At 36.8% G+C, this 25257-nt stretch overlaps 1 protein-coding gene across 6 annotated transcripts in view; it reads left to right on the top strand.

The window, feature by feature from the left end:
• Window positions 1-25257, top strand: part of LRCH1 (leucine rich repeats and calponin homology domain containing 1) — a 109358-nt gene that overhangs the window by 64249 nt on the left and 19852 nt on the right. For 3 of the 6 annotated variants that reach the window (XR_015913175.1, XM_088521027.1, XM_088521026.1), the window contains exons 7-16: window positions 1026-1110; window positions 2501-2606; window positions 3703-3818; window positions 6113-6180; window positions 7163-7246; window positions 8287-8323; window positions 9026-9139; window positions 10790-10837; window positions 12083-12155; window positions 18025-18132. Coding sequence is in view for 3 of the 6 variants with exons in the window: in XM_088521027.1 (XP_088377153.1) it covers window positions 1026-1110; window positions 2501-2606; window positions 3703-3818; window positions 6113-6180; window positions 7163-7246; window positions 8287-8323; window positions 9026-9139; window positions 10790-10837; window positions 12083-12155; window positions 18025-18132 (839 nt within the window). In the remaining 3 variants the exon portion in view is untranslated. The remainder of the gene's footprint in view (window positions 1-1025; window positions 1111-2500; window positions 2607-3702; window positions 3819-6112; window positions 6181-7162; window positions 7247-8286; window positions 8324-9025; window positions 9140-10789; window positions 10838-12082; window positions 12156-18024; window positions 18133-25257) is intronic. The other 3 variants (XR_015913177.1, XM_088521028.1, XR_015913176.1) reach the window with 2 other exon arrangements.

The raw sequence follows: 25257 nt of genomic DNA, 5'->3' as shown, positions 1-25257 counted from the left end.
AACAAAGCTAACATAGATGCTTGTGGATCTATTGCTAACTATTTCAACTCTTTCTGCATTTGTTTCATAATGTAGTTTCCTCATTTAATGTTTATACTTGAATAAGTAATTTTTAATGTGATATTTCTCATAGCCAAAATGTGCAAAATATCATAATTTATTTTTGAGATTAATTTCTAATTTCCAAAGAAAAAAATTTCTGTTTAGAATTTCCACAGACAGTTATATATAAAAATCCTTAGTGTTTACTGATAACATATTATATAAGATTTGACTTAATCGGATGAGTATTTCATATAAAGACAACTAGAATAAAGATTTTTTTTTTTTAATTTCTGCATCAGTCTAAATTCAGGATTGCAGCTTTCAGGTTTGCACATGGGAGAAAAATAAGCATATATAAGGAAATCAGATGGTGTGCTGCATCTAATAGTGTACTTTAAAATTAGTAAAGGTCATACTTGGTAATGAATCAGGAGAGAAAGCAGTTGCCATTATTACAGGGATTTTCTTAAAATATTAATTTTCAAAGTCTATTTTAAATCGCCTGAAGGAGGTTTCTGTGTTAATAATTACTCCAAACCCTGGGGAAAAATTGGTTCATTTCTAATGCGTCAGTGGTTGCATTTAATTCAGCTGAACTCTCACAGGAGTCAACCAGTTTAGTTGCTTATCACACAGCTAAATGATTATGGTCCAGCCAGGCCCTTTCACTGCTTGGTTAATAGAGAAGCAGTCTTTCCTAGCGTGTGGGCACAAGCAAGCTTTCTGGCACATGATTTCTCTAGTTCCACAAGAACTTAAGGAAAAATTTCTTTCCTGTGAGGGTGACAGAGCCCTGGAACAGGCTGCCCAGAGAGGTTGTGGAATCTCCTTCTCTGGAGATCTTCCAAACCCGCCTGGATGCCACCCTGTGCCACGTGCTCTGGGTGTCCCTGCTGGAGCAGGGAGGTTGGACTAGACAATCTCTAGAGGTCCTTTCCAACCTTAAGGATTCTATGATTTATTTTTTTGTTTTCATCTAGCATCGATGACATCTTCCCAAGTAAGAAGGACTCTGATTCAGGTGTTGGCAGTGATAACGGCGATAAACGTTTGTCGGCAACAGAGGTAAATTGCCTCACTTTTGTGTCCGAAACCCATAATTCATTAGACCTTTACTTGGGTAGCCATGTGAATAAATTTTTAGTCCTCTAAACTATGCGACCCCATCTGAGCATTAATTTCTAAGTAATGACTGAAGCAGAGATTAAAGGGAGCAGGATTCTTTATTTCATTTGGTCTTTGCTCTTCATGAAGGGGCCACTGAAGTTGGCTGCAAACGGTCATGGCTCTGCCAGTTACGCAGACCATTTTCAGGCAATGATCTAGACAACAAGGAGCAAAACAGAATCTAAATCTGTTCTTGCCAAAGACATAAATGTCCTGACAAATTATGTGTCTGGCTCCTTCTCACCTGCTCTTGCTCTGGCTGATGACTCTTTCCTGGTGGGAGTTAATGGAGTCCATCACTCCATGGGCCGTTTTTCCAGCATGGTCCATGGTGTCATGTCTAGGGCAGCTTGCTGGAGAGTAGGAACTTCAGGAACATTGCAGGTCTCCACATAACCACGCTGATAGTTAGGCAGGGCTGGAAATGAGCCTTCAAAAGGGTGAAAATTACTACGTCTCTCAGCAGAACAGGGTGCTAAATCCTAGAAAAGTCTTTTCTTGGATATCCAAATGAGCGCTTGAACCTAAACTGAACAAATAGTCGTAAATAAGGAAATAATCTTCAAGATAGTTCATGAAACCTACAAATAACAACAGGATTTCCAGTCTGACTTAATGGGGAAATATTCAAATCAAAGTTAAGGAAGGTACTTTGTGCTGCTTAAGATGATTTTGCACTGATTCTTCAACCTCTCTTTCCTCTATTGAGGAAAATGTGTTTCAGTTACTTTTGAAACAAAATGTCAAAAGAATCAAGTTTAAATACTGAATTTTTAGTTATTGCAAAAAGGAAATTGAAAATAAATGCACTCTAAAGAGTATACATTATTCCTCTAATGCAAAAACACACAGATATTGCAGGTTTTTTTTTTTAAACTGCAACAATTGTCATCTACATTTACAAGTTTCCTGCTAGAGAGGAATGTAGCACAATTACTGTGACTTCCAAACAGATTTCTGGTAGTTTGCCTTGACCATATATTCCATTCAAAGAGATTTGCAAACTATTTTGCCTTTCTTAGATTTCTGAGTTTGCTCATTGATGACACTGTGTTATCCAGTTTTCTCTTTAGCTATAAATAACACCTTTAGAAAATAGATCATCATAGTCTGCTATGAGGATACCCTCAATGTGACTGCAGCCTCTTAGAGCAGGTTTGGTCACTTCAGACTCTCTGGTGGCCTCTCCCACGTTGCCGTTCTACTCAGTACCAGAGTTGATGCTCTTAAATGAGCTTTTAAAGGGTTATGGTTTGAGCTGAAGCCAATGTCTCTTGCTTCTCTTTAGCCATCTGATGAAGATACTATTAGCTTTAATGTACCCATGTCAGACATTGTGGAAGAAGAGCAGTTTGTGAAAGAAGACTCAGGTCACCATGCTAACTCAAGAAAAGGTTGGAATGTTAAATATATATAAATATATATATGTGTGTGATGTTGTAAATTCAGTTTTTAAAGCTCACAGCCTAACAAGCATTGGTCTTTCAGGAGTCTACAGACATCACCATTACATTAGATTCTTTTTTGTTTAGTGCTTTTTTTGGATTTTTTTAAGTATTTTTTTGAGTTTTCAGCATTGCATATATTGCTGAAATTCTAGTCAGTAAACAGTTATTTTTACTATCCTGGTCATTGTAATTTTTAAGCTTTCAAGTATTCTATTTTTTATCCAAAGGGCTTCAAGCATGCATATACTTGTGCTGCTTAGAGCAGACTTGGCTAGCTACTGAGTAGAGATCCCTATAATCCTTTTCACAACAGTCGCAAACAGGTTTTTACAATCTGTCTCAAGAATTAGTAAGGTGTGGGTCTGACTGGGAGAGTCAGTTGGAAAATAGAGAGTCAGTTCAACCCATGCTTCCCAGTCAGTAGTATCAATGTCTGCTGATTTTTACCAAATATACCAGATTCTTAGCAAGTAATGTATAAAAGCAGAGACCTAAAGCATATATAAAGCTTTATAAATCCAAGTCAGCATTACATATGGAAAGAAATGACCCTTTTCAGATTTTGAGAAAAGATGTAATTTTATCTAAGTTTATTCAAGTTACATTTTCTGGATGATTTCTACATGCTGTTAAAAGTTTTATCCAAGGTCTACACATTTTAATGGTAAATTACAGGATGAGCTCAATGACTTGCATGCGAAGAGTCTCACAGACTGACATCCAGCCATTCTAAAATACTGTTCAGCTGTGTTTTTTATGGGTACTACCAAGACATCCTTGGTTTAATTCAAAAATTAAGTCTTATCAATCCCTGTTGTGGTGCTTCTGATTCACAGCTGAACGAACTCAGAATCCTGGTCCTTTATTACAACTTTGAAATGTGCTGATATCACTCATTAGAAACTAAGTCTTAACTTGCTTAGGGTTTTTATAGGCTTTGAATTTAAGCTTTGCTTGTATTTGAGTTCTATAATTTAGATGTTGTCCAAAGTAATGATAAGCTGAACCAGAAATCATTTCTCTGTCTTGTTTTTATTGTTAGTGGAATTCCATCAGGGATCTGCTCACTTGGTTGTCAATGATAAGTCAAGAGAAACGGGAAACCAGTTTGTTGATGAATCGGATACTCTTACTACTGAATTTATGAGTTACATCAAGGCAAGTTTGTGATTTTTAAGTGAGATAAAATAACTTGACTACTTTTGTAAGTACAGAGCTGCAGGAATGGTAAAAAGGAGACAGATCAGTCAGTAGGAAACTATAGATTTGCTATGTTAATTGTCATGAGCTGCAGAATGCAAAAGTAAGTAGATAGGTTTAAAATGATGATAATTATTTTAGAAGATTATTTTTTCCCCATGACACTTTCTGGTGTGTGTGAGAATGCTCTTTTTATTGTGTTTAAGGCTTTGGGGATAATATGATTGGTATATCCTACACCAATTGCTTTATATTTTGAATTAAGTAGTTTTTGCATTTGTTATGTTATAAAATGTCAGAAAATTTTGATAGGTAATAGAGATATCTAAAGTTTTACATATATATATATATATATATATATATATATATATATATATATATATATATAAAATGCTAGTGTACTGAAAATTCATCTCTTATCTGTTAGGTTTAGTAGATTTTGTCCACATATATGGGATAAGTTTAAAAAAAAAAATCCAAAGAAATCCAGTGATTGCTGTTGGCTGTTAACTTACGAAATTCAATTGGCTCATTATATAACGAGAGCAGCATAATTATTGTTTTTTAATGCCATTGGTTAGACTGATGGATGTAACCTCCCACCTTCTTGAAGGCAGAGGGAAGAAGACTTTCTTGTTCTCTCTCCTGATCTCTCAAATGATCTCTCTCCTTTTTTGAGACATTATTTTTCTAGCAACAGACCTTTAGTAGATGCTGTTTCCCTATATTCCCTAACATGATAGCAGTTGAGATCAGCATTTGGTAGCTTGAAGAGACAGTAAATTTACAAGGAGTTTGAAGTTGAGACAATTTTCTTGTTCTACTTCTGGATCTCTTGTGTTCTTTGATTTATATTTAGTAGTGTATATACATATATATACACAGTGTATACACAGTTGAATGCATTTTGGGACACTGGGGGAATTCTAATTTTGAAATTCAGGCTAACACTACAACTGGCAGTGTAAAAGGGCTTTGACTCTAAGTTTTGAAGAATTTCTATTTTCTTTTTCAAATGTTAGTCCTAATTGGTATGGCTTTATTTATATAATAATTATGCAGGGACCGAGAATCTCCTTCTAAAAGTAGCAATACACTTTTTATCATCAGATGAGATGTGCCTTTTTTACTGGAAAAAAACCCTCACATTTCCTTGTGCATGTAAGGGAAAGAAATGGATGAAAAGCAGTGTTTATTTTCCTGGGGAATGGCCCAGGGAAGGGGGGGTAACACGTGAGAAGCTGGCACGCTCCTAGGGACACGTGTTTGACAGAGCAGGACAGTGTTTGTTGATGCAGGGCGATGACGGGTAGGCCAAACGCGTGACACACACAGGGGGACAGACACCTCTGTCTGTGGCTCCTTCTCTCCTTGGACAAACACACATCTATTCAGAGCACTTCTGCCTGTCCTGGCAGCTCAGTTCCTTCAGTGTTGCTGCTTATCCGGCATGAGAGAGCACAGAAATTTGCACCAAAGGGATGCGTGAGTGAGGGATTCAACTTTCCTAATACACAGTGGTGCTCCATAATTATGGCTTGGGCACTGTGTGAGGGGGCTCCAATTTATGCTGGCAAACCCCCAATAACCAGGAAACTGATGTGAATTCTTGGGCAGGGCTTTTCTTCTGATTATTTTATTTTATTTTTTTTTTCATGCAGAATTGTTAAAGTAGCCAAGTACTAATTCTGTTAATAATTACAATGAAGTGTACTACCATGGGGCCTTTTTCCTTATTCTTTATAGATTCATGTGTGCACCAAACTTAAAGATAACATATGAATATCTTTCAAGGGGAAAGATGGGTGTTGGTTTGGATTTACCCTTGCATATTTTTAGGCTACTTGTTTGCATGTTTGGAATTTCCTTGCTCTGCAAACAAATCTGCTGGTGGGAGGAGAGCAATAAGATGAATGTCAGGGTCAGGCTTAATTGAGGAATTGTTTGCATGCACCAGAAAGGGACAAATGAAATCTGGGGCACTGAATGAAGAATTCTCATGCTGCTTGACTTTTTTTTTTCACAGTTAAAGGAGGGTAAGGGCTGCTGACCTCAATAAAAATCTGAACACTGAGTAGAAGATTGTAGAATGAGTATCTTAAATGGGGGTAGAGGGTAAGGAGTGGAGCAGAGGAGTTGGGTTGCTTCAACTAGCTGCACTAAACTGTTAAATAAACTAGGTCAGTGCTGAGTCTGAACGGGAAATTTATCTGCGTACGTTCCCATCTCGATACCGGTCTGTCTGCTTACAGAGCAGAGCAGCAGAGTGTGACGAGTTACTGCGAATAGAAGAGGACGCACAATGGCAGACCGAGGAAATGTAAGTATGTTTCTTCATGTGTCTAAAAATAATTAGCTCTACCTTCTCATTAGATGGCCACACTGGCGTTTCCTTATCAGTTAAGGACTTGATAAACTAAGAAACATGACAGAAGCACAGACTTACGCTGTATATGTATGCTCAATATTTATACAGTGTTGTTAATACTAAATGGAAGTTGCATTAAAACTGGTTTGTATGCCCTAATAATGCTGTAGTGTTTTAACTGATGAAGAGTCCAGGGTTTTTAATTAGGTATTGATATTTACTATGTTCTTAGTAAAAGGATTTTACTAAATTTTCTAATGCTTAAAAAATAATTACCTGGAAAAAAAATAATCCTCAGTCATCTTCTCTTACAATTTGCATGACCCTGAAGTAATCCTTAGCTTATAGACATTATTTCAAAGGCAGTGCAGGTAAACATTGATTTGGAGAGTGCATAGAAAAGGTGATCTGGCATGATTTAGGAGCTTGGAGTTGTCACTAAGCAGAAGAGTGAAGTCCTATGTAATTAAAACAAAAGCTGAAGGCAGAAATGAGAATTTTCTGAAAAACATCTTGTTAGCAGAGAACTAGCAGGTGATTGTGTTTCTAAACTCCTGAGAGAATTACGAATGTTGAAAAGCAGAAGAGAACATGTTGTCAAATACTTGTTTTAAGGCAGTATACATGATGAGTGAAGTTAATAAGTAGTTAAGTATTCCTAAATAAACTTTCAGAAGTCAGCCTGTTCAATGGAAATCTTGGAAGTTTTAATTCATCATAAAGCATGTGTTAGCTTGGAGAGCTGATAAGGAAAACATACTGGAGAGCTCTCTTTCTTTCTGTAAATTCCACACATATTGGTGCACACAGAGACTTTTTTCTTTGCTAATATTTGAGCCCCTGTTTGAAGATGTAGCTCACAAATGGAAATTTAGACTATTTTTGACAATTGCTGTGGTGGTACTTTTTTTAATCTTTTTTTTTCCTGTTATAGAATAAATCTGTCAGAAGAGCAAACGATTGATATAGCAATGATAGAACAACTACGAGAAGCAGTAGATTTATTACAGGACCCCAGGTATGAAGCAGGTGGTGTCTTAATGTCATGTAGTCATATATTTAAAATTATTGCGAATAGCTTTTGAAATTCCCTTTTTTTTTTTTTTAATGCTGATAATTGAAAGTTGCCTGGACTTGGCTGACACTGCTAACATACTGATGTTTTTCTGCAGCTACTTTAGTATAAAGGAAATGCATTCTCTCTCTGAGTATCTTTACAAGATTCTTATTATATCACTTGGTATTTCAGATATGAAGGAAATCTATTTTTTTAGAGGTGGAAGAAAGTTTTCAACCCTTTTTCTGATTGTGTGCCCTACTGTGATTTTCTGAAGTTTAGTCCCGAATAGTCATGTTTGTTTCAGGGTGCTCTGTTTTTTCATACTTCATGTATTTTCAGATATGTTCACTTGTATTTCCCATATTGACTGCCTGCTTTCAGATTGTTGGCTATTGTAATTTGTTGCTGCACTACTATATTCTTATGTACTATATATTAAATCTGAATATAAAGTTAAGGCTTTGGGTTCTGTTGCAACACCAGGAAAATACCAGAAGTTGGACATAGGACGTTGCAATATGTTAGACCATGACAGAGTTGGTAGTGCTGAACAGGTCCATTTGTTTTGATACACAATACTGCTCAGGAGGATATTTTGCAGGGGAAAGCACTAATTTTCCTTTGACAAAACTGATGGTCAAGAAAGTATCAAGAAATATTTCCATAGGTTGTTATGGGATAATACTGAACAAGTTAAAAGCATGACTGAAAATATTTTACATACCCATTTGTATGAAATGAAACACTGAGCAGAATGGTTAACAAAGCCATGCTCTCAGTACAATGGTTTTATTTCAGCCTTCCAGATCAAGCATGGATGTTTCAGAGAGCAGTGTTGTAAATCCATTTTCAATGGAAAAGGCAGCAATTTTAGAATTTCAGGAATCTACAGTAATGTTTGTTTAGCTAACTTTTTAAGAAAAATAATACATTTGTTAGGTTCATCATATTTAAGTTTCTCTCAATAACACATTTGCATTGTTTGTCTTTACACGCAGCAGTCAAATGCAGATGGAGATGTCCTCTCTTGGTCAGGTAAGTCAATGGACACTTTATTGCTAAATACCTATGCTAAAGGCAGGAACTGAGCCAACAATTTAACAAATTATTAACCTACCAGATAGGGAAAGGAAAAATTCAGTAGACTGGAGTTCACAATTAAGTCTTTTGAGTATTTTTATAGATTTATTCTTTTTAAGATTGCTGGGATTATCAGTTTCTTTTTATCTTAGCTTTTTTTCCCCTCTGTGTGGCATTTCTGGTTGCAGACCTTAGCTACATTTCCCTTTCCCTGAAATCTCCCTAGTTCAGTGTAAGAAAACAGTGCATGCATTATGAATAACCCTGAAATGTTCTGTAAGATAAAGATTACTGTTTACCTAAGGCACTGACACTACAGTTACAGAGATTATAGATAGCATTATTTGGATTTTTACAGTGTAAATATAACCAGCATAAAGTAATAACCAGCATTACTTTATCTGTATTCTGACTGGTGAGCTGGTATTCTTTATTAGTAATTTGTTTAAATTTTCAAAATTATCTACCTGTAAATGTTGGAATTGCATATATATATTGTCTGGCTACTTCTCTTGTTGGCTTTCCATCACAGTATTTTTAAGGGCTACTCTGAGATAATGTTATATAAAATAAATAATTAAAAGTAAAAAAAAAAAAAAAAAAAAAAAGAGTTCTCTTTCTAGTGCTATGCAGTCTAAAGACTCTGTGTATTTATAGAAAGAAAATGCTGAAGAGGAACTAGAATTTCAGAAGAGGAGGGAACTGATTATGGAGAAAGCCAAGACAGAAGCCAGAACATGTGAACAGGGCAAAAGCTGGTCGTTGAGTCAGGTATGGAGGATAGAATAGATGTGGAAAACACTTGGAATGAATCGTTACCTTCTGTATGTTTCTTTATGGAAATAATAGTGGGTTTAGACCCTTGGTAAAAGAAACATCTGATTCCTCTTGCCTCTGCTCTCCAAATATCCTGGCCCTTGTATACGGTGCTAAGTTGTTAAATAGTGGTATGTTGTTATATAGGGTGCTAAGTTTACATGAACAGCAGCATTCTTAACATTCTAAAAGTTACAAAAAATATATGTAGGTTGAGATATACTTTTCAAGTTGCAAATATACTTTCTTTTAAACAAGTTAAATTCAAAAAAAGTGAGTTTTCATACTTTTTTTTTCCTTTCATCCAGAATTCTACCATCATCCTTATGTGCTGGGGTTAGCAAACTGTATTTGAAAGGGTCTTTACAACAATTTTGAGATTACACATAAATCTAACTCGGTAACAAAGCGTGTGTTATCTCTGTATTCTAGTGAAGTTGTTTAACAAGGACACTGCTGACTCTTAAGAACTTACTAAGAAGAAGAAATAAAACCTTGGGCAACCTAAACACTTGTAGAGGGGCTAGTCTGAACTGTCACACAGGTGAAAGCACTAGCGATTTTCCATAAGGTGAAATTAATAGCTCCTAATATTTTTGCAGACAGCACCTACACATCTACTAGGCTCTAGTACTGGGTTCTGTAGTGCAGTGAGTATTTGCATCACTGCAGTTAAGCCTGGTGACCTGCATCCTGTGAAAGATTGGACCTGCAATGCAGGCCTGACTAGCATCTGTTTATTCTAGGGAATATTATGGTTGAGGTAAGATTATGAGAGAAATTCTCAGCTGAGAAACTTCTTAAGCCTGAGAAATAGCCAAGAAAGGTTCAATGCAGCAAAATGGGTGTGTAGCCTTCCTTCCCATCCTGGTAACTTCTGGAAAGTTGTGTGACCTTTGGGACCAAGTGTTCTGAGCGTGTGTGTTTGTTCCCTTTTTTTTTTTTTTTTTTCCATGACACAAAAATTGGCCCTCACAAAAGGAGTTTGGAATTGAATTATAATTTGTTTTTACCTGTGCCAGTTCTATTTTTGCTGCCTAGCCATCATTATGATGAATTGTTTTCGGTTTTATTTACTTGAGTTAAACATTTTCAGTTTAACTAAAGCAAAAGCATTAACAATTATGTTATAGTGCAATTCTAAAATGAGTATCTCTTACTTTCAGAGTACTTTTAAAATCTGTGTTAATGTGTTAAACTATTGGTGATAGCTTAATTATTACCTCTGTGAAACAAGTAAGATTAAAATATTGTTGCCAATGCACTTCTGAATTGCTGTTGAAACTACGAGATTAAAGACCATGTGTTAAAAGTCAAAAGTGCAAATAATTTCCATTAGATCTTTTTAAATGGTATCGTCAGTTCGTATAACAAATTTATATTATTTCTTTGTTTTTTCAGCTAAAGATAATCTAATGGTGGGGAAAAAAACACTTTAAAGGTGGTAGTAGTGGTAGGAAAGTAATAAATATTAATGTGTATTCGAATATCTTGAGGAAGAGACCCTGTGGTGGTATATGACTAATACCCTTGCTGATCTAGTGTTTTCTTTCTTTTTTTTTTTTTTTTTTTCTCGCCTTTCTCCTCCCTCACGCTCCCCTATAGAATGATCTAATAGTGTGGAATACAAGTGGGCAAAGTGCTCACAATGAGGTAAGATACTAGTTATCCTTCTTACGTCTGTGATTTGTAGATCATCACTTGGCATGGTATTTTTTTTAACTTGCTGCATGAATACAGAACATACTAAAGTGAACCAAGTAGCTGAATATCACAGGAAACACGACTGAGCTGTTAAGTGAAGACTGTTTCACTTGGCCTGTTTGTTTCATTCGCATCTTCATAAGGATTTAAATATAAAAATGTAATTTCTGAATTTCTGTTAGGGTTCTTACTTATGTATATTCCATACTTTTTTTTTATTTTCACTTTTTGACTCTTACTGTGTTCGACAAGAATTTCCACCCATTTTTAAAAATTGGTTTCCTGTGCAGAAGCAGGGTTTGCTCCTCTGCAGAACATGTGTATGAGCATCTTGCATATTCATGAGCTACCAGATATATGCATATGTATATACCAGATACAGTAGAGGAAGACCCTTTTCCTCCTCCTGCTGCAACTTCCAGCTGCTCTCTGCTTCCTTACACGCAGAGTCCTCCAGCCACCTTCCAGCTGCCTTGGTGATGGAGCTGGGTAGCTCCTGGCTCCACAAGCAATCAGGCTTTAAGTAGAATTCCCGTTATGGAGTTGGCTGTACGACTTTCCCAAAGTTTCTGTTGGTGGTATGATGTATGTATGGTTGTGTGTGTGTGTATATATATATATGTATATATGTATGTGTATATATATATATATATATATACACACACACACAGTCCTATATGCTCTTAGCCGTTCTTTGTGTTTCATCCTGCTGAGGCTCAGGGGGTAGCCCGCTCTGAGGTCTATGAGTAACTTCCCACTTTTGACTTTTTAGGCAGAAATTCAGTGTTGCAGGGAACATAGTTACGCAAAACAGGAATGAATGCAGTACAAGAAACACACTTATCTATGTTTATGGTCTTTGTTTTATTTTTGTGACTGTACTGCTACCACAAAAATGTATGCTTTATAATAACCAAGCAATTATGTGAGAATACCGAGAAATAACGGGTGTAGTTACAGCTAGGCAGAAAATCCTGCAGTCTTTGGTCAAAAACTTTTCTTTTCCTTTGAAGGAATGGGATGGAATAAGAAAGGGAGTGTGTATGTACAACATGTTTTGAGAATATATTGTGATCAGGTTGGGGCAGAATCCTTGTAGTGTGAGTGCTGTTACCTCTGCGTTTTATGCAGTCACTTGTGCTGAGATATCCTGGGTGTCACTCTTACTCCAATTCGTGTTTTTGATTTGCACAGAACAAGGATAAAAGTCCGACGTTGTCTCCTACTGCAAACAGCACAGTCCCTTTTGGCCTGAAGCCACGATCAGGTAACGTAGGAAAGAAATGTGACTGTTTAGGTTGGGAACTTCCAGAATACTTCTCCTTTTTTACTCTTTTACTTTAAATTTTTACTCTTTTACTTTCAATTCCATTCAGCAAAAATCAACAAATTTCTATGCACTTCTTTACATACGTCATTCAAGGGTGTCCTTTTTTTCTTCTGTGAGAGGTACTGTTAAAACCTTTTTCATACAACAGCTTGAGGAAGGCTAGAACATTTTCAAGGTTATAGGTTGAACTAGAAAATGAATTTGTAACACCAGTAAATAATTGGCATGTTTTATGTGGATCGCTTTTCAGTTCTTACTAATAGTTTTATAAAGTTATATGGATGTCTTGTTTATATGTAGGCTTATGAATATGTATGCATATATGTATGTGTATATATACATATGAATGTGTATGTTTGTATGTCGGGATGAAAATACAGTTCAGGTCTTTTTGAAAAATTTCTGTGAATAATTAATTTGGAAAAATGAGCTTATGCATTGCTCTGAAAAATATGTCATTGCATCTTCAGTAGTTATGCTTGTTATAAGCATTAAGTGTTATCGGAAGATTAGATGTTCATTTCAGCTAGAAGCTGAGTTGAGTTTAAGGAATTTTTAATGTCCTAAATCTGCATAACTCTCAAACTTGTATTTAATGTTCAAGACTTTATTTAATATTAAAAAATATTCGAGAGGATTGAGCAGCTCTCTTTGAAAACAGAATTAGGGTTAAATTAAGTTTTTATAGTAGTAGTTAATGTCGTTGTCATCTTTCATCTTCTATACAAAATACAAACCTAGGTTTTTCAATATGTTTCAGCTTCCTAAGACTGTGATCCTAGTTTCTTTCATTCACCGCAAAGGCTTTTAATCAAATGCTGGTTAAACCACTATAACCCTGCAGTTTCCATCATAAAATATCTTTGCAATGATGGCAGCAATTTCATATTTGAATGTACTTTAAGAAACTGTACCCATAGATTTGTTTAAAGACAAGTTTTTAAAAAAATAAGGAAAATACTACTGAAGTGACCTTTTTTCATGAATAGGGTAGCTTATGTTCCCTGTGCAGTTATGGTATACAAGGTAGGCAGAGTAGCAAAGTCCTGTGTTTGTTAGTTTGAGACTATTATATTCCTAACACTTTAGATATGTTATTAATTTTTCATATATACGAAATATGAGATAAATAATGAGCAAATGAGTCCTTTGTGGACTTGACAAAACCATCGGGTTTCTTTTCCATTGGGTAATATTGCACAGGTGGTGGAGACAACAGGATGAAATCATTAGGGGAAACACATGGGGGGAAAGGGCCCAGGGCTGCCTGGCTGCCTGAGCAGGATGTGTTGAGCCCCCACTGACAGCTGCTGTGGGGACACGAAGCAGGGCTGGCAGAGGGCACCAAGACCTTGACTTCTTGTTCAAGTGTCAGTTGAACGTGGACTTCCTAATCTTGGCATGTTAATGCACCTGTCCTGTACGTAATGCCAATGATATGGAAGGGCAAATGCTTTCTCAAAAGAATTTTTTTAGAGGGTTTCTAGAGGGATTGGATTGCAAGGGTTGCAGTTCCCTGCAACGTGTCTTGCAGGTCAAATGATGGAAGAACCAGATGTGCAACTCCCCCAGTTCTTCCCCATGGACACTGTAGCTATGTGTAGCTTCATTAAATACCAAAATCTATTTGATATAAACCTTTTTGTTGTTTTTCTGCACTGTACTACTACAGAATCATAGATTATAACCACTTTGAGTATGCTCATACGAAAGTGACTTTTGGTTCCAGCTATGAGTTGTGGAAAAACTGAAGTTACTGTTTTTCCATGTCTGAATTTATTTTCCCCTGCACATCATAGACTAGACCAGAGCCATTAGTATAGGATCATCTCACCACATGCAGTTTCAGTCATGTTACATAGGTTTGCATCATGGTAAGATACTAATTTAGCAATTACAGCGCTTTAAATCCAATTTGACATTTATATATAAGCTATGTAGCACAATGTGCCCAAATGAGACCTTGCAAAGGAGAAATGGCACTGAAAGTTGTTTCCTCCCTCGATACTACTTTCATGCAGTATTCAAATCTCTAGTATTAAATACTATTAAGTGTAGTATTCAACTGTGGTTTGTTAAGACAAGAGAATATTTTTGCAAATAAAAGCAGTATGTAACTGAAAATGCCAGTATGTTTTGTCAGTCTTGCAGATTTTTCTCATTAAAGCTGGTTAGTTTACTGAATCTCTTATTCCTTCACTAACTTCCCTTTAAAAGCTTTTTGTGCAAGGTTTGTACAAATGTGAACCTCTTCATCATTAAGCTTGTGCTTGGTAATTATATACTGTTTTATTGCTGCAGAGCTGGTCTTGAGGTCCAGCAGTTCTGTGTTCAGGGAAGTTCTTCAGCTCAGTTTGTAGCATATCTTAATAGCATTTTCATTTACGTTCTGCATTGCCTTAGGGAATGAACTTTAAAACACATTGAAAATGACTTCTAGCTATACAGTTCACTAGCTTTTATATTTGAATTACTTGCTCCTATAAATCTTTTGAACCTGAGTGCAGGAGGGAAATATATATGTTATATATATTTGTGTGTGTACGTATATGTGTATATATATATATGGTAGAATTTCAAGCAAAATATAGGCAAGCATACCTTTCTGAGATTGGAGAGTTTCTTTTCGCAAAGTTTATTTTCATCTATTTTAAATAGATGTTGCTTTCTATTTGTCTTTTTTCCCCACTGCTTCATACTGATTTATGCCTTGGGGAAAGGTAGAGGTAAACAGTACTAGACTTCTGGCAGTGATTCCTGTTTCTTGAAGTGCTCACACAAAGTCTTCCAGAGCGTAAACCACAGTTGCTTAAACTTTCATGCTGGTATGTGTTCAAGACTAAAGGCTCTTTTATTCTTTCATTTTAAAGTTAAGGCAAAGTATGGGAAAAAATTGTATTTGATGGCTGATTTGGTATCCAAAGAAAATGTTTTGGAAGGTAATGAATATGTGTATTTGACCTTTTGACAGATTCTTTAAAGGGTCACGTGTTGCTCAGAAGGTAAAGATAGGCTTTCTGATTTTTCCAATTACTTCTTTCTGCCTTTAAAATAATTCATAGCATATGGACTTCTTAAATCCACATTAATTCTGAGAATCCGAACTATTACTGTTGAAAAGAAGCAAGAATTACGAATTTTCTTAGAGACGTAGTTGTTCTGGGGAATCCTTTTGCTTTCTGAAAAGGAATTGCTCAAAACACTTATGGAATAAACATCTCTTGCACTTGATTCATGAATTTATCATAATGTTAAGAGTGCTGCCTGTGGCAGAAACAGAATGCTGCAAAGTTCTTGCCATAGTATCTTATAAATGGCAGACCTTAAGGTCCAAACATCTACTGTTACCTCTGGCAATCTTCAGAAATATTAATTTCTGTCTTTTGTTCTGTGGCGTTTTGATACTATCCTCCTTCAGAATTTCTGCTGAATGTAGTGGCAGCATCACAGACAAAGAAATAGTAATTTAATAATTGTACTTTTAGAAGCTAGAAGAAGCATGGACAAAGCTGTGATTCCCTTACAAATCTCTTTTCTTAGCGTAATTTCATTCCTCAATGAAGTGCAACTTGAGGAGGATTTGAATCACAAAGTTAATGTTTGTGGATGTGCCTAGCTTGCTGGTGTTTAGGTCTGTTGGCGCATCATGATTATTAGCAGTAAACAGAACCTGCCTTTTGAGGGTTAGTTGCAATGTAAAAATAGAGAGAGATTAGGAAACTTTTTTTTTTTCTCCCAGTAAAACAAATTGGATTCTGTGTGTACTTTGGAAAAGCAGGAGAATCCAAATTGCCAGCATAATTAAAGACTGTTTGCTATTTGCCATAGATCTGTATCCCTGTTCCCCATTCTTGGTTCTCCTCAAGGTTCAAGTTTTGCCGTCTCTCACACGCAGCTGAGCTGCCATCCCCAGAGCCCGAGGGGTGAACTGGCTTTTGGAAAAGGCATCTCTTGGGAGGAAGAGCTTTTGAGAACAGCTGAGTGTGAAGAGACGTTTGAGATGATGTTTTATATGATGCTGTCTGAATTATCCTCTTGAATTATCATACGGATCTCTAAATTGTGGGGAAGGACTTAAGAAATCAAGTCCTTCTTAAATTAAGTAATTAAGTTCCTATATGATTGTTGATTCAGGATGGAATAGAATCAGGACTTTCTCTGCTTACTAAAACTTTACCTTGGCCACCTTCCCTTTTAATATTAAATAGTTTATATATATATATGTATATATATATATACACACACACGTTTTTATTTTTATTCTTAGTACTAATTTCCATGCTAAATTGATTGAAGATTAAAATTTGATGCTCAGAATAGAGGTAGTTTATAATCTCCATCTTCATGTGAGGATTTGAGAGAGTTGTTTCTGGATTCCAGAATATAAATCTTGGAAATATTTGTATAAAACGGAGAAATGAGGGCAGGTCTCATTATTTTGATGGCAGAAGTGGCAAGGAAGAATGTGATCAGATACAGGAGAAAAAAAAAAAGTGAAATTGTTATGAAAGACGGAGAAGGAGAGATTTAAATTCTTTGATGGAGAGCAGGAAGCTGATGGGAAGTTTTTAAGAGTGGTGAGGTGCAGAAGGTAAGTAAGAAGGAGGTGATGTTTTAGGGATGTCCCTGTCCAGTTCTGAAACCCTCTAGAAAGAGGGTTTGGTGCAAGCACAAGTCAGGGGACAAGTGCAGAGCAGACGTTGCAAAAACATCCATTGAGGAATCTGAGGAGCGAAGGAGCCGTGTTGCCAGGACTAGCTGAAGAAGCAAGGACAGCAGATAGAGAAGAGGGCTTGTGCTGCTGTAGAACTTTAGCTCCTGAGTCGGTTGCTGCATAGTCATGCAATGGAAGGTATGTTCTTAGAGTCACGTTGCTGTCTCGTGAACAGCCCCCGGCCCTCGTTGCAGCCTGTGGGGACATGTCCAGCTGGGCACACTCCAGGAAGCCCAGTTGGATCATTTTGAATTTGCACTTGTTGACCAGCTGCCTGCAGAGCAGGCTGGCCAAAGCTCGTGGTGCAGCACGATCATCCTTTGGAGGCACTGTGTGTCTGTCCTTGTCCTTGGAAAGCTGCAAAGGCTGGCGAGGAGCAAGATTTCCTGAAGGTGGTGGGCCTGTTGTAGGTGTAGGCTTATGGCAGGGGAGTCAGCAAGCAAGAAGTAGTAGTGCAGCTTTTGCTATTATGTTAATAAATCAAAATGAAAACATATACAGGACGCTCGTAGGACATTTTTCAAATAGAAGGAGAATCCAAGGGGTAATGCAGTTTCTACTTATTAAAATTAGTTAGCAAATCATAGTGTAGGAATATTTTCATATGGATATATTTATCTGTGGTTAAGGAAAACTTGTTCTTATGAAGTTACAGTGTATAACTAAATTCTTAAGTCTCTGAAGTTTTTATTTCAGTTGCTGCAACTTCACAGGTGACTTTCCGATATTGATTCACAGAGTCAAGTTTTTCTTTAGGCTACAATGTAAAATCTATGGGTACTTTTTCTTAAAACTTGCTTGTAAACAGTTATTTGAAATGCTCTGGTTATGTTAATCTTATGACGCTTAACAGCCTTAACTGCACATATAATGTATGACTTGCAAGTACTAACATCTAACTTTTCTTTATTCTGCATCACGTTTCATTCTTTTCTTCAAAAATTTTGTATTAATCATCTTTGAACTGCATCTTCATTGTTACCATACAATCCTAATGCCACATATGAAATGCTGCTGCCCCTTCCCCCAACTTTTTTTTCTTTTCCCGGTCCTTATACTCCCATGGTTGGACTGGTTATCACTCCTCTCCAGCAGACCCATCCCTCACTCTTCCTCCTATCTCCTTCAACACACTTACACAGGCACAAACATGGGACAGCTATAGCTACAGTATCCCCTCTGAAGGAGACAGTGACAATGGTAGGTGCTCTGCGAATATTTCCTTAATCTTATGCTTTGAGAAAAATAAATATACTGCCAGTGTCCCGTGTGACTAAGGATGAAAGACTGTTCTCTCGGGGAGTGTTTAATAAGACCAAATGCCTCAGTGGATGTGTGTTCACTTACTGTAGAATATGTGCAATTAAAAGTAAACGTGCAAGGAGTGCCACTGTCTACAACCCAATCCTCGAACTGCTTCCAGGGCAGGTGTATTTATTTGCTTTAATTTCAAAGCTTGTAAAAATCATGCTCAGACATCAGTTAACTTTGTTTTTAGCCTATTAGTGCATTTTTCATTAATGAGTTTTTTGATCGATACTGACTTTGTTAATTAAAATGTCATGTTCCCATCTGCAGTTATTGATGCAGGTGCATAATTAGCTTAATTACAAAAGGAATCTATGAAGTCAGTGCTTCATGGGTCAGAAACAAAGCTAAACAAATCAGATAGACAAAAATAGTGGTGTCTGTCTAACAACTGTTAGTAATCTGTCAAGCTTCTCTGTGCAGAGGGAACCCAGATACATTAATGGACGTGGCTGCTGCTGCTTTTGTTTTATTTTTCTCTAAGGTCATTGCTGTAGTAGGTTGAGTCTTAGTGCAAAATGCAGAAGCAAGAGAAAATTGGCCATATTTTGACTGTTGAGGTTTTATTAATAGTTAATTAACAGCTGAATGTCAGGTGGAAGAAACAGAAACTGGACAAACCATTTAAAAATATTTAATACATAAATGTACTTTATGTTATAAGTGAAACTACTTTTCTTGCAGTTGTGCCAAAATTGAATGGTGTTTACATGCTGGAAGGCAATGAAATACCCCAAAACTGGAATGAATGTAAATCATCAGATAGAAACCAAGAAAACAAACCTTGATAATAAATGCCTGCATTTAGTTTAGAATATCTACATTATTAGTTTGGTTCATTGCTCTTGCCCCTTGGTTATAAAACCAGGAAATAAAGCATATCTAGGACACCTGTTCTGTAAAGGAAGTGAGTGCACGATGTTCGAAGTCTGTGATAAAAATAAGTTGGAAAATTGAATCTTACTGCCATGATGGTACTAAGTGAACTTGATGTTTCACAGACGAACAGTCTGTCAGGGAAGAGAGAAAGGTAAAAAGGCTTCTGATACTGCAGGATTTTCTTTGTCTTCTATGTCAAGATAAAAGTAAAAAATATATATTTGTAGTACATATATGTGTATAAATGTAGAACGTTTAATGTTTATGTGTGTAAAATCAAAAATGCCACTGCCGATTTTGAGAAGCCATTTCCCTGATAGCCTGTTTGCTTTCTCATCAACAGCAGATTGTCAGATTGTCCTTGTGCTGCCAGCAAATATGGCTTATGCTTTAACCTGACATCATGTCTTGTGGGGTCACTTTCAGGAACCTTGAGTCCCAGGCAGCACAAATATCAGTCAAGATTGCAGCTAAAATACAGTATGACAGATGAGTATTTAAAGAATTTTGGCAGCCCAGAACAAACAAGTTTAGTATCCATCTGTTAGTTTAGTATTCATCTGCCAAGGAAAAAAAAAAAAGGCACCAAAAAAAAAAAAAAAAGCATGGCCTCGCAGGTATCCAGAATGCTAAGAGCAGGATATCTGTGATTTTCTTTTTGAGTATACTGGAACTGTAGAAGCAGATTGTAAAAGAAACCTGTCCTTTCCAGTCATCTTTAAACCAGGTGCTGTCACTTGTCTCACTTCTGAGGCTGTCACAAGGGTGAGACACCTTTAGATGGTATATTTCAATCATAGTTTATAGAATAGTTATCTAGAAGATTGCTGAACCAGATTTTCTTAATACTCTATGTCCACAGTTTAAATGGAAACAAGCATAAAATTGGATTAAGGCTTTTATACATACTTAAGTGCTGTTTCTACTATGCTTTGCTTTTGCTTTCTTCCTTTAAATATTGCAAACTTGGTCAGGTCTGGGAAGGCTTTCTGATTCTGATTTTCTTCTGATGCAGCAAATTCTGTTCCTTTTTTCATACACCATATGATAAGATCTCAAATTTGGAGCATTCTGCTTTGTAGAAATGATGTTCTTGAAGACATGAAATGGTTAGGGGAGGGCAGCACGGCCAGATGCATCTCTTAGAGCATCTGAATGCTCACCTTGACTGGCAGGCTGGGTATTGCTGAAGAAAAAAACTTTAAAATTTTTAAATTATTCTTGTGTGAATAATTGTTAGCAAGAAGCAAAATTATTTTTTATTATTTTGTTTCAGTATAGCTTTGTAACATAGATTAGTCAGGCACCTTAACTCTTTTAGGTTGTGTTTCTCCTCTTTGTGAAATGTTGGTCAGTTCATAAATAACTTGTATGAGTTGATTTTGTAGTATATTTTTCCTGCATTTCCTTTCCCCAGACTGCTTTGTTTTTAGAAATAGTCAATAGCGTTTACAGTCTGCTAACCAAATTGTTTAAACTACTCGGGTCCTTTGCTCTTTTATTATACCTCAGTACCTTCAAGTCTGGTGGCACATACAGAATTTCGTGTTTGGAAATAAAATGCAAACGCTGAGCTGCTAAGCCTTGTCTACATAGTCTTAATTAAAGCTTTAAAATATATTTTCCAGTCACCACACTTCCTAGAGGTCACAGATTTCTTCTACACTAGTCTTTGAAGTCCTAGAAGGAAAAACATAGAATACTTTTAGGGTAATTGTAGGCAGAAGACAGCCCACAGCTTATTCTGTATTTTAGCAGGGGGTCTTTTTCCCTCTGCTCATAATTCTAGTAATTGCAGAAGTAATGTTAGAACTTCATGGGCTCATTGAAGTAAATAAGAAACACATGTATAAGGTATAGAAATTGTATCTTAAAGTTGAGCTAAAACATTCACCCAGATACAAAAAAAAGTTTTCAGAGAAAAAAGAAAGCCATTAAAAAAGTCTTATAATTTTAGTACCATATTTGCAACATTCAAATATGTTTTCATTATAGAGTTCTTTGACTATTGAATTTTTTTCCGTGATAAAAATTTTAAAATACTGTAAATAGTGTGTGTGTGTATATAATTTTAAAATTCTCTAACAGATAAGAAGGAATTTCATTAGTAGAGCTTTTTTTAAAGCAAAGCTAAGGGGACACACAGTAGAGTGAAAATTACACTGGAAAGCTATTTTGCTCATCAGGTTTTAAGTTAACAAGATTACACCTTCCTCTTTAAAATTCAGCTGGTTATTTTTAGTGTGTTTTAGTGTTTTTATTAAAAAAAGCATGACAGTCTGCATTAAGTTGTATATGTGTTAATAAATTATATTGTAGCAGCCTGGCTTCGAATAATGTGGCTCTTCTATTATCGGCTGTATCTATTTATTATTATTATTATTATTCTCCTCTTAGCTGAAGAGACCATGAGTCTCCTGGTCACAAATAGAAAAAAATCTGCATGTTGCCATAACTCTTGTTACAAATTCCAGTGGAACTACACCAGTTTATACCAGCTGGCAATGCAGACTTAAGCTTCGTTATGTTTTAAAATGAGTTCAGTAAACAAGATTTGTGTTATTCCAAATTGGCCACTGTTTTACTTCTGGGAATAAAATAAGCTCAGTGTAGACTGGTTTGTGCATATTCATTTGGAATAGGTAGATCTTTCATGTCACTTATATCTTAAGCCAAATGCAAGTATTAGTGTTTATTGGCTTAAGCTTTTACAACAAAAAAAGCTTTAACAATTTCTTTAAAAAGTGTGGTTGCCATTTTTATTTAAAATCTGCTATCTAAGTTTATATCTGACCTAGGAAGCAAAATGGACCCAAGACCGTTCTCTGGCAGGGAAGTTAGTTGGCACAGCATGACACAAATACCTCGACACTCTTACTTTCCATAACAGGATGGCTGTGTTTAAGCTGCCTTTTGGGCATGTCCTTGGCCTGTGCTCTTCCCTGGGCTCTGCTCGGACATTGTTCGGAAGAGAGGGAGCTGGCACGGAGCAAAACTGCGCACGGAGCAAGGGCCTAAGAATAGCACGGATGTCCATGGGCCCCACTCTGGCCCATCCACCCGCCCCGTGGAGCTGGCCGCTGTAGCCTTTCATACAGAATTGCCATCAATCGCTCTAGCAGCCTAAAACTTTGTAATCTTAATGTAATTATCAGGCAATAGTTCTGGCCATTAGGAGAGGCTTAAACCCAGAGTGTCTGAGAAAGGATAAGGCTCTCGTCTGGCATGTCTCCCAGGACTATTCTCTGTACCACTGGGACATTTTTTATTTAAAAAATTGTTGCTATATTAAATTTAACATTGTTTACATAAATTTGGACTGAATACGTAAATAAGAGTGAAATCTTACTGTATATATTCTTCTTCATTTCCACCTGCAGTTAGTCCAGCGTTTTGGTTAAGTGCTCGTAGATGCAGGTTAGATATTCTGATTGACCACCTAACAGACAGTGCCAAATAAAGTACTCCTTGATTTGTGCTGTAGCTAAGTCCATTTTTTTATTTATTTTTTTTTCAGGGAAGTTTATCCTTTATCGCAATATGTAGAATATAAATGTGTTGCTAGCTCTTACCCATTTAACTAGTCAAGGCATGCATAAAATAGATCATAGAATCCTTAAGGCTGGAAGGGACCTTTAGATAAACCCTCCTGCACATGCAGGGCCACCTAGAGCACGTGGCACAGGACTGCATCCAAGAGGGTTTTGAAGATCTCCAGAGAAGGAGACTCCACAACCTCTCTGGGCAGCCTGTTCCAGTGCTCTGTCACCCTCACTGTTAAGAAATTTTTCCTTAAGTTCCTGTGGAACTTTGGGTGCTTCAGTTTCCGGCCGTTTCCCCTAGTTGTATCAGTGGCCACCACTGAAAAGAGGCCAGCACCATCCTCCTCACTGCCTCCCTTGAGGTACTTATAGACACTGATTAGATCCCCTCTCAGCCTTCTCTTCTCCAGGCTGAACAGGCCCAGCTCCCTCAGACTCTCCTCATAGGACAGATGTTCCAGGCCCCTGATCATCCTTGTAGCCCTGCGCTGGACTCTCTCCAGTAGATCCACATCCTAAAATTACTGGAATGGGCATTAGCTTACAACCTAGGTTGACCAGGCATGAGTTCCTAAAGCAGAAACTCTGTACTTCTGCCCAAAAAAGGGCAGTGAGGCCAGTGTTTGTGCGAGATACGGGCTCCCCTTGCTGGAAAACATGTGTAATGCAGAGAAACTATCCATAGTGAGCACTGCCAAAACTTCCAGGGTTGGAACATTTTTCACTAGCAGAATTTTGCAGCCTGGAATCTGAGGCCTGCTCAAGACACTCATAAGCAGTGACTTAGCAGAAGTTGAAGGAAGCATAACTAAGGCCAGACTGAATGAAGGCCATGATAAATACGCCACACTGCTTGCCAAATAGAACATAAATATGAAGTAATGATTTTTATAGAGAATTGTGTGAAATGTTGCTACTGGTAATCATGCTGCAGTGGGGTTATTAACACCATCTAAATACTGCTCAAGTACATTTTTATCTAAATATTTTATCTGTGAGAGAAACCACAGCTAAATTTCTATAGCAGCACATTCAACTAGTTCTAGAATGAAAAGCTTTACTTAGAAATTGGAACAAGTGCCACATGCTCTAGGTGGCCCTGTGTGTGCAGGGGGATTGGACTAGATGACCTCTAGAGGTCCCTTCGAACCTTAAGCATTCTATGATGCTAAGTTTTTTTTTTTAATAAATGTGGTAAGAGATGTTTATAAACATAAAGTTAGAAGCAGTCTTCCATAAACTGTTATAGAATTACTAATGTAAGGGAATAAGTTAAACTCTAGAGTTTTTCTAAGTTTAATAGGAGTCCTGTGGCTGAAGTCTCTACACTTAGAAAAGTTGGGAGCTGATTTTATTTGCATCGTAGCTGTCATGTGCATTGATAAGTACTGTTTTAGATATTTCTGATTACTGTACACCATATTGCAGTCTGGCTGGAGAGGAGGACTGAGCTGCTGTCATTCCTGGTGCTTGTCCTGCATGGTCTTTCCGGGATACTCTGCCATGGTGCCAGTGGTGGGGCTGATGATATTAGGACTAAAGCATAAACTTTACTAACATAAAACTCTAATATTTGGATTGTTCCATTTAAAAATGATTTTGTTTAGCAAATAGACTTAAATACTTGAAATTATGAATTTAATGGCATCATAGCAAGTTTCAATGCCTTATGGAAAGTTACAGCTCTATGTGTGCATCAAGCAGGAGAAGAAAGTGAGTTTAGTAACTAGTTGTAATTTATTCTGTCTTGTTGCCTCAGTGCGTAAGGATAAGTCAGGAGCATTTTGCCATAAGGGACAGAGCACTCAGTGCCTGTCCCTCGGCACTTACCCCATCCTGCCCTCAGGACTGACTTTCCTTTCCTTGGGCTGGAGAAGTAGCTCAGATTAATAATTTTGTTACTTAACCATCCCACCTATAATTAAAAAAAAAGCCTAATGAGTAGACTTGTCTGGAATTTCAGAGAAATTCTGCACAGGAAACCCTGTTTCCTATTTGAGTCCTATTTGTTTTCCTATTTGAGTCCTGGATGCCAGAGGTTACATTTTTGTATGTTTGCCCTCAACTGATTTTTGGGGCTTCATTAACAAGTTTACTTTCTGTGGGAGCACAGATGAAATTTCCTTCTGCCAAGATTTCAAATTTTTTTTTTTTGCATATTTTGAGGACTTATTTAAAAAAAGAAAAAAAATACTCTTCTTATTACGCGAACCACAGCCTGAATAAAAACTTAGAGCATGTCAATCATTTTAGTGGTGTTATTTATATTTATACCCCTAGGAAGATGCATATTGCAGCTAGTTGCACAACTCAACATCTTGTTGGAGTGGGCTCTGCTTAAAAAGAGTTAGAGTTACTTCTTCACATGTTGAAGGCCCTTTTCTACAGATCAGAATCCCTAAGAGTCAATGATAGTGCTTAATCATCTGACAAAATCTGCCTGTCAAGAACAGAAGATGGATGAAATATGACATATTCACTCCTTTGATAATATATGATGCAGTTCAGAGAAATATTCAGAAAATACGCATTTACACTGCAGTCCAAGATTGGATATATCTGTCATGTTGAGGACAGAGAAATTTTGTAACACCAT

Source organism: Tinamus guttatus, unplaced genomic scaffold, assembly GCF_059628265.1.
Source record: "Tinamus guttatus ecotype Peru unplaced genomic scaffold, ASM5962826v1 Tinamus_guttatus_pri_ptg000112l, whole genome shotgun sequence".
NCBI lineage: Eukaryota > Metazoa > Chordata > Aves > Tinamiformes > Tinamidae > Tinamus > Tinamus guttatus.
This window is presented reverse-complemented; position numbering and strand designations above follow the sequence as displayed.